The 15,121-nt window shown below is 51.6% G+C and overlaps 1 protein-coding gene across 2 annotated transcripts in view; it reads left to right on the top strand.

Annotated features, from left to right (window-relative positions):
- The first annotated feature begins 2,051 nt into the window (after positions 1 to 2,051).
- Positions 2,052 to 15,121, top strand: part of LOC147693099 (laminin subunit beta-2-like) — a 251,162-nt gene continuing 238,092 nt past the window's right edge. For both annotated transcript variants that reach the window (XM_086939355.1, XM_086939354.1), the window contains exons 1-2: positions 2,052 to 2,120; positions 3,100 to 3,179. In XM_086939355.1, coding sequence (XP_086795481.1) covers positions 3,152 to 3,179 — 28 coding nt within the window. In that variant the 5' untranslated portion in view covers positions 2,052 to 2,120; positions 3,100 to 3,151. The remainder of the gene's footprint in view (positions 2,121 to 3,099; positions 3,180 to 15,121) is intronic.

The following is a 15,121-nucleotide window of genomic DNA, read 5'->3' as shown; positions in this document are numbered from 1 at the left end:
CCTCACTCACAAGCTCCGGGAGCAGCTACGGCGCTGGAAGCCGCTCGCGCTGTCGTGGTTGGGAAGAATCGCCGCAGTCAAAATGACACTGCTCCCGCAGATTCTGTACCTGTTCCAGACGCTCCCCCTGGACCCCCCGACGGGTTGGCTCCAGCAAACGCAATCGGACCTGTCACGGTTCATCTGGAACGGCCGACGGCCCAGGTTCAAGCACACCCTCGCCACTCTACCCCCCGCGAACGGGGGAGTCGGGGTGCCTGACCTCGCACTGTATTTCCAGGCAGCCCAGTTGCGCACCTTTGTGGAATGGTTCCAGCTGGAGTCCGGTAAGCACTGGCTCTTCCTCGACCAGGCCGTAGCCGGCCGTACCCTCCAGGGGGTGCCCTTCCTTCCGCGCCGACACCGCCCTCGCAACTTGTATGCCTCTGCAATCACCAGCACAGCTCTGCGAGTGTGGGACAGAGTGGCCGTGTCCAAGGGACTGACCACCTTCCCCTCACCCATGACCCCCATCTTTGAGAACCCCGACTTCACCCCGGGCCTGGACGCCGGCGCGTTCACGACGTGGCGGACGACGCCCTGTCGCGCGGCGGGACACATGTTCGACCCTGGGGGCGTACTGTCGTTCCAGCGGGTCAAGGCGGACTACGGCGTGGCCGAATCAGAGCGCTTGCAGTACCTGCAGGTGCGACACTGGGTGCTCCACCCCTCGATCCAGCCCGGAGCCCAACGGCACCTCACTCCTTATGAGCGGTGGCTGCTGACGCGCACCTCCGACAAGAAGCTGATATCGGATCTCTACCAGCAGCTGCTGCTCACGCAGGCACACACATACAATGCAGGCCAGGTCCGATGGGAAAGGGACTTGGGGAGGCAGCTCACTAGGAAGGAATGGGAAGGGATATACCATAGAGCCAGGCACTCGGCACACCACACTGGTCTTACCGAGACCTTGACGAAGGTGGCGACATACTGGTACCACACTCCTGAGAGACTTCACCAATGGGATGCCCGGATCAGTGACAGATGCTGGAGGGGTTGTGGGGAACTGGGGACACTGGAGCATCTGCTTTGGAGCTGTAAGGCGCTGCGCCCCTACTGGGACCCTATCCTGGACCTTATAGATGCACACCTAGACACACAACTGCCGCGCTTCCCTGCGTACATCCTGCTGGGCCTCCCGAACGCCCTCATGTATCCTCTGAAATCCTGGCGCGGGCGCCTGATCGCGCTTGCACTTGGGGCTGCAGTCCAGAATATTGTGGCACACTGGAGGGCGACCCAGGCTCCGCAACAGTTGGGGTGGCTTCATCGTCTGTGGGCAATCCTGGGAATGGAGAAACTGTCGCTAGCGGCAGCGGGGAGGGGGGCGGACTTTGCGGAACTTTGGCAGCCATTCCTCACCTTGCTTACTGGTGAGTTCCGGGAGGTGAGCTGTCCACGCTACCTGCGACTGCTTCGCTTGGCGGACACGCCCCTCCCGGACCCCAAACCACAAGCTCGCAAGCGCACAGGCCCCGCGCGCGTGGCATCCACTGACAGTTGAGAGGGGTTCCCGACCTATCGCTAGAGCCCGGACATGGACAAGGAGAGGGGTGGGGCGGGGGGGGGGGGTGGCCTGTGGGGTTGTTTACAGTTCTTTGATTCTCATTGTCTTGCAATGTACTAGCACTGCTTAGCCTGCACCGTTGTAGCACCTCTTAAGACGCGGCCGGCCCTTTTTGGGTTGTAGGCGGCTTGCTGTGTTAATGAGAGGACTTCTCCGCTGGCCCTAGGCGGGGAGTCCGCGTGGCCACTGATTTCGGCCTCCCTGGACTGGTCGCGGCCATTGCAGAATTGGATGGGGTGCATTTTTTTGCTTCTGCTCAATAAAATATTTAATACATGAAAGGGTGGGATCCCCCGTGTTCCGGGGTCTGCAGCGTTCTTTCCAAGGGCGCCTCAAACCCCGGCATTACAATGGGTTTCCTTTTCACACCCCCTGGAGCCAGGATTCCAGTCCGGACATTACTTCCCTCCCACGCTTTTTTTTAACTGACAGAAAGTTTTCGACTGGAAATAACTTCTGGAGCCCGAGCTGCGCATAGCGGCTATTCCGGAGCTGGAGCTGCCCGAGGAAGGTGAGCGCTCCGGGGGCGGCTGGGGCTGCAGGATTATTGAAAGAGCCAGGAAGGGGCAGGGACTTTACAGAACCCCTCGTGCAGAGGAGGGTGGGCGATGAAAGTACTTACAACGGAGAAGGAGTGCGTAGAGCGTTGCCTGTGGGATCTGGTGGGTGAAATGCTTACTTTGGAACCCATGGCGCTAGTTCTAATCCCGGGCGTTACACAAACGTGTGATTCTGGACACATCGCCTCATCTCCGTGTGCTTTAGTCCTCCTGAAGTATGCATTGGGCACAGTGACAGCGGTGTGCATTGCTGCAGAGTCGAGCACATGGGCAGCTGCAACAATGAAACTCTTATTCCAAGCCTCGCCCGGTGCCAGGGTGCCTGATCCAGCCTGGGGGGTATGGGGGGCGAAGACAGATTCCCATTACTGTGCCCAGCAGACTTTTGCCCCCGTATCCCTCAGCTTGGGTCCCGCGGGCAACAAGCAGCACTCTTTAAACCGCACTCTTAAAGGGATTGAGGACGTGTGCAAAGTAAATGCAATGTCGCGTTTCTCACTTACAAAATGTTCAATATTAAACCTGGGTCCGGTGCGCCGAGATGCCCTCGAGTAGCTGAGCTGTGATCTGTGAGAGCAGGGTCACGGTGAACTCGAATCTCGGCGTCAGTGCTGGCCAAATTGTGTGATCCTGTGCAAATCATCCTCAGCTCCCTTATCTGCCGAAATTGAGTATATAGTGTTTAATGACACGTAAATGCCCACTATTAAGAAGCGCTAAGCACGCCGAGCAGGGACTTAACATTATAAATTCAGTTTTGCTGCATTTTCCACAGGCATTTGTTATTGTGGGACAGTGTTCGCAGGGCTATAAAACACTTGCATATATCTGTGTCTGCCGATTGGATGAGGGAGTTTGGGAGGGCTGAAGCTGGGCATCCCGTCCTCCCCCCTCTGACCTGTTTTTCCTTCGCCCTGCCCCATCTCCCAGGTTACAGACAGGCTGGACCACTGTCAGAGGAGGGAGAGGACCGGCCCGAGCCATGACGCTGCCGCTGCTGCTGCTGGGAGGTGAGAGGCGCTTCTATTTTAACTCAAGGCGCTGCCGCTGGGCTGTGACACCCCCGCCAAGAGGACGGTAATAGCCTGGTCTGGGGCGAGGGCGTAAGCGGGAGGGAGTGAGGGGGCTTGACAACTGTGTGCAGTGCCAGGTCTGTCCTTTTCACTAAGGGAAGCTTTTAATCAGCACGATGCCATGAATTTTCAAAATACAAATTACTTGCCGAGCACGGGCAATTCTTTAACGGTGTTGGGGAAGGGGGGGGGGGGGGTTGGTTCTGTTTGGGACTCTCCAGGGTGATGTATCTGACATGTAGTAAAGAGTAGTGACATTTTCGCTGCTTTTTTTTAAGCACGGGGGTTGGTGTTTATAAACTCCTCTCGCTTTGCAGTCGGAGAAAAAAGTAAAGTGAATTATGTGACAATCTTGCTGGGCACAGGGAGAGTGAAAGGAAAGGCTGTGTCATGTAACTTTCTTTGTGACACACAACATCATTTAAATACCTGTAACTCAAATGTACACATTCAGCAGTTAGAAAAGCAAAAATCAAGCCCATTTGTTTTGTAAATCTGAAGTGTGATGCAAAGAAAGTTTTAAAATGTTCTAAACAAATCACAACACTTTTCTTGGTGGTGCACACATGATAGATATTAATTTAAACCCAATTTCCTCACATTATCATTTGTGTACAGTATGGTTGATCAGTAAAACTGTACGTCTGTGTACATTTATTGAGCATTTCAATGGAACACGTGCTGTCTGTAAACGGCAGAGCGCTACCACATGGTGCTTTAGTTACATTAAAAAATCACCCCTCGTGCCCATTACAGGTTGGTGGCTTGCAAGAGTTTGTCAGTCTGAAAAGTGGGTCCTGGTTTTAAAAAGTTTGGGAACCACTGCCCTAGTGTCTACCCAAGACAGGCAGATGGCAGGATTCTTGGTGCATTGGAAACATGGCACTGCCCAAATGATCTGGCGTCCACCTGGGAGTGACCTATGGATGCACAGTCCTCTCGCCTGGATTTAACGAGATTTAACAGCAGGAATAGAGGGGTCCTCTCCAGCTTGTACTGGTTACAGCCAGCGGGGTCACTCCCCGATCAGAACATCCATTGCGATACACAGGAGTGTGCCATGGTGTGTGCTCTTTACAGACGGTGAGTAAATGCCGCGTTTGAGGCATCCTCGTATCTATCTTGTCTTCTTCTGAACTGGTAACACATGCTCAGAGAGACAATCCTTCAGAGCGGCTCTGCCTTGTTAGTTAGGGGAGAGTGAGGTCTTCACTTCCTTTTTGAACTTTAGATGGTTTTGTGTATTTCTTATTTTTCTGGTAGGGAATTCCGAAGTTTTGTCACCAGGCCTGAGAACCATGCTGCACCTGTGCTCTGATTCTTGTGGGGGGGTGAAAAGTCAAGACGCTAATCTAGAACACAGTTCTAGGCAGTGCTTGAGACTGCAAAATGGAAGTGCCGGTACTCCTGTTCCCAGAGTACCTGTCTTCTGTTGAGAAGTGCGTGGCCTCTCCCATTAAAAGCATTGTGTTGAGCAAACTCGTTTGTTTTCACACCCACGGGTGGCACGAGTGGACTTAGTTCAATGCACCAACAATTGAAAGTGAAAAAAGGTAATTGTAGCTGCGCAGAATCCAGGCCAATACATAGTTGAAGTGACGTCACTGCTTTTGAGTTACTAACAGTCCCTAAACAAGGATCCAGGGACGCAGTGGTAATTTGAAAAGCCAAGTTTGTTCTTTGCGATATCACACACACCAACTGCACTAAGAAAAAACACATCAGAATTAAAAGTGCTTTATTTCAACATCAGTGCTGAGAAGTGCCAGGTATTATCCCTTCCAAATTGAAGATGTGACAGTGCTGTTTACCTGATAGTACCTGCCCATTGAAAGCACCGCTTCTAGGCTAGTTGGAATTTAATTATAAGAAACTATGGACTTTTGTGTGGGATGTCCCGCTGCACGATGCCCGTGCCTTGAAGACCGAGTGTGCGGCTATAGACACCCAGTGAAGTGCTTGAAGTACTGGAGTGGTACTCTTCATGGAAGAAGATGTAGGGGCTATCCCGCTCCAGCATTTTAAAGCCTTTGTACCATGTTGAGTAAAAAGAGTGCAACCCGTAGTACAAGCCGCATAAGACACCATAAGAGTGAAAATGAATTGTCGTTTCTGCGTGCATCCTAGGTGTGGGAAGCTGCGTTGGGATGTCTATGTTCTGTAGAAAGGGATGTATGTCATTACAACGCATGCTTTACAACGCATGCCATTATGACGCAACTTTTACAACGCAAGTCGTTACAATGACTTGCGTTGGTGAAGAACCGGGTTTTTAGAACCGAGCGGCGCCAGGGGCACGCCCAAAGTCTTCGGATTCACCTGTCTTGGTATACAGAGACACGGAATACTTCTGGATGGCGTCAGAGATCAAATTTATTAGCTGCAGCTAGTAACAGTAATCTCAGCAATACAACACGGTGTACAACTCAGGAAACTGTTCAACTTTTGTAGAGCAAGACATCACTTTTTTTCCCACATTTTGCTCATTATAAATGCACACCCACTGCGACAAACTCTGACGAATGAAATACATTTTCCCACACATTATCACATCATAAAAGCTCGATTTACATTGCACCAACCCATAAGCTAATTATTAAGAATGTCCCAAATTCGATTTCCACAAGCCGGACAAAACCCATAATTGAAAGCACTACCCATGTAATGAAAAGTCATAAGAAAGGAAACAATTTCAGATGCTGAATAGGATAAGATATGTGCAAGAGTACTAAGGTTAACGATATCCTGAACATTGATTGGCAATCTCAGGCAACGATCAGCCAGAGAAATTGGCTTCGCAAAAGGGTCAGTTTCAGGTGACGGGGTCAGCGTCCTACAGTTCACTCACAAGTCAGAAAAGGCCTAGTTAATACGTGCATGAACAACGAAGCCCATGCAACTTTGTTCGTTCGGTTACCTCCACGGGCCTACGTGAGGGCAACACAAAATGGCGTCACGAACGACTCAAACAAAATGGAGTCCGGACCGAGAATCACAGAACCTCATTGGGCGGCGCAACATAGTGAATAGTTTAACTTACTATTCCAATTCCAGTCCCCGTGGATAGTAGGGAAGGTGTTGGATCGTAATTAAACTATTCCCTATCCTAGAGCGCCCTTCAGCACAATTCGTTGTAATGACTTGCGTTGTAAAAGTTGCGTCTTAATGGTAGTGCATTGTAAAAGTTGCGTTGTAAAGGATCTTTCCCGTAGAAAGACCTTCCTGTTTCTTCAATCGTTCAATCAGGATTTGTCGAGTGTGGCTGTATCACCCGTAAGAGTCTTGAGGTGCTGTCGGATAGTACTGCCTCTTTTCCTATTGGTCGAACATCCAGGTCTTGAGGTCCTTTCTAAGTGATGGCGAGGCTCTGAGGTGCAGGGGGAGGTCATTCCAGGTCTTGCCTGCCAGATGAGAAAAGAAGCGACCACATCTGTTTGTCGGGCAGATGCGATGGTTGGCAACTAGGGTGAGGGATCCAGATCTGAGATTCCTGGTGGGCTGGTGAAAGGTCACGTGTTGGTTGAGGTGTGCATACCTTTCATTGTGTAGCGCCTGGTACGCGGGGTTAAGTAGCCTGTACTGGCATCTCATCATGACTGGAAGCCAGTGGAGTTTCCTGAAGTGAGGATTGAGGCTGAGGTTCTCCTGGGGAGGTCGAGGACGAGCCTGGCACTGTGCTCTGGATCATCTGGAGTTTCTTCATTCACTTCTTCCTTCACTTGAGGAATCAGGGATTGGTTAAGATCCATAATCAATCCACGGTTTGTCATTTCCCTTGATGTGGAGCTTTAGACCCCAGGGCAGATAGCGGTAGGGTGGTCATTACTCCATTGTCAACAGTTCAAGTCCCCAACATTCAATATCCTTTCAACTCCTCACACATACGCCCTGCATTCCCACACGCACTGTGTCTCTTCCACTGCAGCACTGCAGTCGCTCTTCCTCTCGATAACAGTGCTCTCTCTCTCTCTCTCTCTCTCTCTCTCTCTGTGCAGTTGCTTTCCCCTTTCCTCCATGACACTGCACTCTCCAGTCCTCTGCTCACTCACTGCATGCCCCATTTTCAGTGCACTGCACTCTCTTTACCTCTGTTCATGCACAGTACGCTCCTTTCTCTGTGCACTGCACTCTCTCTTCCACTGTGCACTGCGCTCTCTTTTCCTCTGTTCACTCACTGCACTGTCTCTTCCTCTGCACCAGTGTTCTCTTCCTTCCCTTGTGTTACTGCACTCTCTCTTCCTCTTTTCACTCACTGCACTCTCCTTTCTCTGTCACTGCATTTTCTCTTTCTCTGTGCACTGCACTCTCCCTTCTTCTGTTCAGTCACTGCACTCTCTCTTCCTCATTTCACTCACTGCATGCTCTTTTGTCAGTGCACTGCGTTCTCTCTTCCTCTGTTCTTTTGTTCACTCACTGCACTCTCGCTTCCTCTTTTCACTCACTGCACTCTCCTTTCTCTGTCACTGCATTTTCTCTTTCTCTGTGCATTGCACTCTCCCTTCTTCTGTTCACTCACTGCACTCTCTCTTCCTCTTTTCACTCGCTGAATGCTCCTTTCTCTGTGCATTGCACTCTCCCTTCTTCTGTTCACTCACTGCACTCTCTCTTCCTCTTTTCACTCGCTGAATGCTCCTTTCTCTGTGCACTGCACTCTCCCTTCTTCTGTTCACTCACTGCACTCTCTCTTCCACAGTTCATTTGTTCACTCACTGCACTCTCTCTTCCTCTGTTCACTCACGGCACGCTCCTTTCTCTGTGCACTGCACTCTCTCTTCCTCTGTTCACTCACTGCACTCTCTCTTCCTCTGTTCACTCACTGCACGCTCCTTTCTCTGTGCACTGCACTCTCCCTTCTTCTGTTCACTCACTGCACTCTCCCTTCTTCTGTTCACTCACGGCACTCTCCTTTCTCTGTGCACTGCACTCTCCCTTCTTCTGTTCACTCACTGCACTCTCCCTTCTGTTCACTGACTGCACTCTCTCTTCCTCTGTTCACTCACTGCACTCTCTCTTCCTCTGTTCACTCACTGCATGCTCCTTTCTCAGTGCACTGCACTCTCCCTTCTTCTGTTCACTCACTGCACTCTCCCTTCTTCTGTTCACTCACGGCACTCCCCTTTCTCTGTGCACTGCACACTCCCTTATTCTGTTCACTCACTGCACTCTCCCTTCTGTTCACTGACTGCACTCTCTCTTCCTCTGTTCACTCACTGCACTCTCTCTTCCTCTGTTCACTCACTGCACGCTCCTTTCTCTGTGCACTGCACTCTCTCTTCCTCTGTTCACTCATGCACTCTCTCTTCCTCTGTTCACTCACTGCGCGCTCCTTTCTCTGTGCACTGCACTCTCTCCTCCTCTGCGCCGCTGCTCTTTCCCTTCCCATGTACCACTGCACGGTCCCCCCGCCCTCTCCTCTTGCCCCCAGTGCCCCCCCCACCCCCTCCGCAGGATGGATATCCTGTAGAAAGCTCTCTGGCTGCACGGATTAGCGTCAGACGCGGTGGCGTCCAGCGGGGTCGCCAGGGGTCACTGTGCACACAGCCCCCTCCAAACTCTGGCTCGGGTCCTGCGTTTCTCTGGCTCCTCAGGCAACTCCTGCCCTGAGAAGCTGCAGGTTGTAAAACCTAGTGCCTGTGTTTAGTGCCTGTGTAGGCCAAAACTGGTCTGGAGGTGCTTGTGTTCCCACCTGCAGGAATAAGGCTTAGCAGTACCGGCTGACTGTTCCTATTGGAGCAGTGCTTAATTTAAACCGGTTGTTTCCAGTGCTGGGCACTGGCAATTAATTGTCTGCACCAGTACTTATGAAAGTCTGCCACATGGCGGTGCTGTTTGTCGGATTTAGAGTGAGCTTGACAACAGTTGTTTGCTAATTCAATACACGTTCAAAATGACTAATACATGCCGCCCATGCTATTCTTATGGCTTTTGGGGGCCTGGAATACTTTAAATTGTCGCACTTGGAGGAGTGTGATGGTTTGTAGTTGGTGTGATACTGTCATTGGTGGCGCTGGCAGGGTCAATGGGTGGTATCGGCTGCAGTGGCCTCCGAATGAGGGCCCTGGCCCTTGTGTTTGTTACAAATTAAGAACTGTTTAGAGGTGGACCCATAATGACTTGTATATGGCCGGCCTCTCTCTTGAAAAAAGGATGGCCTGGAATGTGGCCCAGGCAATCCCCGGTGGCGGGCACTCAATGGTTCTAATCATCACCTTTTTGTTTGATGCTGTAGACACTCTGGGGCTTATTTACAAGCCCCTTGCACCACCAATGCGTCACTTTCCCCCATATTAAATGTGACGCACCAATGGCGCAAGGGGCTTGTAAATAAGTCCCTCTGGGCCCGATTCACAGAATGCACTTAAGACGCAATCCTACACTTACTACTATTTTGGTATTCACAGAATGCACTTACTACTTTTGGTATTCACAGAAGTTAGGATGTTGTCTTAAGTTTGTCTTAAGACAAACTTAAGACAGACTTATGGCAGACTTATGGCAGACTTAAGACAGACTTAAGACAGACTTAAGACAAAATCCTAACTTCTGTGAATACCAAAAGTAGTAAGTTTAGGATTGAGTCTTAAGTTCATTCTGTGAATCGGGCTCTCTATGTTTAACGGGTATGACCACATGTGCGTCCTGTTCTCACTGCCTCACTGGTGAGGTATAAGTAGGTCAAAACAGGGGTGCACCACAGGCCCCCTCAGCCTTCTCACTGCGGGGGTCTCCAACACCGTTCACCTCAAGGGGGGCGCCCTTGGGCTGGCCAGCTGCAAACAAATAAAACACTCAGAAGCAGAAAAGCAGTTAGAGAATGGGTATTGGGGGCCCCTCACCTTACCTTGCAGTGGGGACTACTACAGTTTTTTTACGCCACTGCGTCAAAACCGATTTTTCTGGAGAGGGCCTGGCCTGGCATAGTGAGGTGAGTCTGCCATGACTGACTCTGACCTGCCCACCTCCCTTTCAGAGACGAATCTTACATATGCCGGGCACTCCCCGGATCCGACCACTCTTTCCCTGGATCGGCTGCCCTTTGCGAGGCAAGCTTGACATGTGACTGAGTGCACGTTGACATCAGTGTGTCTGAGAAGACTCACTCTTCCACAGCCTGGCTGCTGGTTGGCTTTTCCTCATCCCTACTGGCACTCCCAGAGCCCAACAATCTTACCCTGGGTGCCAGCCTGTCAAAGGAGTTTCAAGTTGTGCTCCAGGCCTGCCAACAAAAACTGTCGGCTGAGTCACAAAAGTAATCTGAGACAAAATCTTAACTTTATGACTTTCAGTATTCACAAAAGGCATTTAGGAGTAGTATAACCTCTTTCCAAAATGGCTTCTCAATAACCCGTGAAAACATGGGCCTCGGTTACAGTTTGATGGTGATGGAAAGCTCCTGATTTCAGGACCAAGTACTTAATCTGAAGGAAAACCTTGAGGTGCAGCCCCTGCGCTGTGACAGTGCCCCTCGCGGCCTGTCCATGTACTCTGCTGCTGCTGTCGCCTGTCACTCTTTCTGTGCGTTTCCTTAAGCCCCCCCATATGTATCCATGTGCCTTAAGCTCCACACACTGCCTGTCCATGTACTCCAAGTGCTTCACACTGCCTGTCCACTTGTCTAAGGCACCTCACACTGCCTGTCCACACCTCCCACTGCCTGTCCACGTGTCTAAGGTACCTCAAACTGCCTGCCCACTTGTCTAAGGCACCTCACACTGCCTGTCCGCACGTCACACTGCCTGTCAACATGTCTAAGGTACCTCAAACTGCCTGCCCACTTGTCTAAGGCACCTCACACTGCCTGTCCACACCTCACACTGCCTGTCCACACCTCACACTGCCTGTCCACACCTCACACTGCCTGTCCACGTGTCTGAGGCACCTCACATTGCCTGTCCACGTGTGTAAGGCACCTCACACTGCCTGTCCGCACCTCACACTGCCTGTCAACATGTCTAAGGCATCTCACACTGCCTGTCCACGTGTGTAAGACACCTCACACTGCCTGTCCGCACGTCACACTGCCTGTCCACATGTCTAAGGCACCTCACACTGCCTGTCCACGTGTGTAAGGCACCTCACACTGCCTGTCCACACCTCACACTGCCTGCCCACACCTACTACTGCCTGTCCACGTGTCTGAGGCACCTCACACTGCCTGTCCATGTGTCTAAGGCACCTCACACTGCCTGTCTACGGGAAACAACCTTTACAACACAACCATTACATCGCACTACACTTACAATGCAGTCATTAGATCGCCACATCATTTACAACGCATGTCACTACAATGCAAGCATTACAATGCATACCATTACAACCCATGACACTACATCGCATGACACTACAATGCAGGCATTACAACGCATACCATTACAATGCATAGAACCCCTACACTATCCAACACTTACCCTATTGTTGCACCCCCTGGAGTTAGAATCGTAATTTTTACCCCTATACTATCCAATACTTACCTTAAATGCAATGTAATGGTATGCGTTGTAATGGTATGTGTTGAAAAGGTGTTATGCGATGTAATGAAATGCGTTGTAAAGGATGTTGCGATGTAAAAACTGTGTTGTAAAGGCATGCGTTGTAAATGTATGCAATGTAACATCATACATTCACCTTCCGCACCTCACACTGCCTGTCCACGTGTCTAAGGCACCTCACACTGCCTGTCCACACCTCACACTGCCTGAAAACACCTCCCACTGCCTGTCAACGTTTTTAAGGCACCGTACACTGCCTGTTCACGTGTCTAAAGGACCTCACACTGCCTGTCCACACCTCACACTGCCTGTTCACGTGTCTAAGGCACCTCACACTGCCTGCCCACCTGTCTAAAGGACCTCACACTGCCTGTCCACACCTCACACTGCCTGTCCATGTGTCTAAGGCACCTCATACTGCCTGTCCACGTGTCTGAGGCACCTCACACTGCCTGTCCATCTGTCTAAGGCACCTCACACTGCCTGTCTATGTTCTCTGCAGTTGCCTGTCATAGTTTCCCTTCGTTTCCGCAAGCTCCTTTCACATGTATCCATGTCCGGCAAACTCCTCACTGCCTGTCAGTGTGTGTCAAATGCCGCACACTATGTGCCTCAAGCTCCTACCACATGTATCCATGTGCTTCAAGCTCCTCACACAGGCTCCTCACATCCTCTGTGTGTCTAGACTACATTCACTGCCTGTTCATGTGCTCTCGGGGCCTGCAGTTGTCTGTCACACTTCCTGTTCATTCCCCCAAGCTCCTCCCACATGTATCCCTGTCTGTCAAGCTCCTCCCTGTCTTACCACGTGCTTCAGATGCCGCACACAGTCTGTGTGCCCCAAGCTCCTCCCACAAGTTTCTGTGTACCTCAAACTCCTCCCACGTGTCCCTATGTGCCCCAAGCTCCTTACATAGTCTGCCCAAGCACCACAGACTAAGTATAAAAAAAAGTGATGGATGAATGCTTGAATCAATCTCAGCCACTGGTAATCACTCGGGCTGCATTCCAGTCTGATGTTATTTTGCCCACCATGCCACCTCAGTTTGGACTCAGCCATATGCAAATCAGTCTTGACCGTACTCCAATGAAAACAGTCCAGCCCGAACTGCCAGGCCAGGTCCTCCCTGAACCGAAACAGAAGCAACGAGGTGGCATGCAGTACAAAGGTGGCATGCAGTGCAAAGGGGCTTGCATTGCAAAGGTGGCATGCAGTGCAAAGGAGGCAAGTAGTGCAAAGGTGGAATGCAGTGCAAAGGTGGCATGCATTGCAAAGGAGGCATGCAGTGCAAAGGAGGCATTTAGTGCAAAGGTGGCATGCGGTGCAAAGGTGGCATGCAGTGCAAAGGTGGAATGCAGTGCAAAGGAGGCAGCAAAGGTGGCATGCAGTGCAAAAGTGGCATGCAGTGCAAAGGAGGCATGCAGTGCAAAGGTGGCATGCAATGCAAAGGAGGCATGCAGTGCAAAGGTGGAATGCATTGCAAAGGAGGCATGCAGTGCAAAGGTGGTATGCATTGCAAAGGAGGCAGCAAAGGTGGCATGCAGTGCAAAGGAGGCACGCAGTGCAAAGGAGGCAGCAAAGGTGGCATGCAGTGCAAAGGAGGCATGCAGTGCAAAGGAGGCAGCAAAGGTGGCATGCAGTGCAAAAGTGGCATGCAGTGCAAAGGTGGCATGCAGTGCAAAGGAGGCATGCAGTGCAAAGGAGGCAGTAAAGGTGGCATGCAGTGCAAACGTGGCATGCAGTGCAAAGGTGGCATGCAGTTCAAAGGTGGCATACAGTGCAAAGGAGGCAGCAAAGGTGGCATGCAGTGCAAAGGAGGCAGCAAATGTGGCATGCAGTGCAAAAGTGGCATGCAGTGCAAAGGTGGCATGCAGTGCAAAGATGGCATGTAGTGCAAATGTGGCATGCAGTGCAAAGGAGACATGTAGTGCAAAGGTGGCATGCAGTGCAAATGTGGCATGCAGTGCAAAGGTGGCATGCAGTGCAAAGGTGGCATGCAGTGCGAAGGTGGCATGCGGTGCAAAGGAGGCATGCGGTGCAAAGGTGGCATGCGGTGCAAAGGTGGCATGCATTGCAAAGGTGGCATGCAGTGCAAAGGTGGCATGCAGTGCAAAGGAGGCAGCAAATGTGGCATGCAGTGCAAAAGTGGCATGCAGTGCAAAGGTGGCATGCAGTGCAAAAGTGGCATGCTGTGCAAAGGTGGCATGCAGTGCAAAAGTGGCATGCAGTGCAAAGGTGGCATGCAGTGCAAAGGTGGCATGCGGTGCAAAATATCGATGGACTGGGATGCGGTCCAAGTAGTTAACAGCAACTGTGATTAATTCACCCACGGCGATGCCCAGATGTGGGTCCCGTGCACACTGTGTCACTGGAACCAAGCTGCACCCAGCTGATGAGCCGTAACTAGGGTGAAACCTGCCCTGGGGTGCTTGTATTCTGGTTCAGAAGGACCAGGCCTGGCAGTCCGGGCTGGACTGTTCCCATTGGAGCAGAGTCAAGACAGAGTTGCAGGTAGCTGGGTCCAAACTGGGCTGGCGTGGTGGGCAAAATAATGGACTAGGACGTGGCCCGAGTAATTAGCAATCGCTGAGTTTATTTCAAGCATTCATCCATCACTTTTTGTATACTTAGGAAGACCCCCAGTCTTGCATCTGGGTGCTCTGAGCTCCTCAGACTATTGAACATGTTCTCTCAGCTCCCCTTTAAGTCAGACCTAACCAGGCCTTTTCTGGGGTTTGTGCAAGATACAATGATATTTTGGGGTATGTGGCTGCCTTCCAGCTGGAGGAAGCCCTACACCCAGAGACGAGTCACCAAAGGTGCTGTGTCCCTCACAAATATCCATGTGGTGAAGGAAATCCCACCTGTGGCTTCCTCTCCGGATTAAGTACTTCTGAAATAAATCAGTATATTTTCTGTTTCCACCAACAGGTCCCTAGCTGTGCAACAAAGGTGCTTTATGAAACCGCAGGGAGCCGTTGATGCACACAGGGAAGGCAGCAGACTCCCCTCCCCCACTGCCACCCCCAGAGTGGGCAGTGCCTACACCAGACAGCAGCCCTCAGAGCCAGGCAGCCATGTTTATGAAGCTGGGGCCGGGGCAGCTGACAGACACACGTCAGTGCGTCCCTGCCTTTGAAGTGCAGACTGCACAGGTGTCCTGCACTTGTCTGAGCCCTGCCCCTCCCTCCCGAGGGTGTCTGGGGCCTGGGCCCCCCTGTCTCGGGCCTCAGCCTCCCGGGGGAGGGAGGGATGTGTTCAGAGGAAGCGGCAGTGATTAGGCGCTGCTGGGCTCTGACAGCTGACAGCTCTGGGGGGATTAGGGCGAGCAGCGGGGCCGGGCCTGTGCAGCGAGGCCAGCGAGTGCCAAAGCCAAGTGTTGCTGCCCG

This window comes from Lissotriton vulgaris, chromosome 9, assembly GCF_964263255.1.
Source record: "Lissotriton vulgaris chromosome 9, aLisVul1.2, whole genome shotgun sequence".
Lineage (NCBI taxonomy): Eukaryota > Metazoa > Chordata > Amphibia > Caudata > Salamandridae > Lissotriton > Lissotriton vulgaris.
The sequence above is the reverse complement of the archived record's forward strand: the minus strand, read 5'-3'. Positions and strand labels throughout refer to the sequence as shown.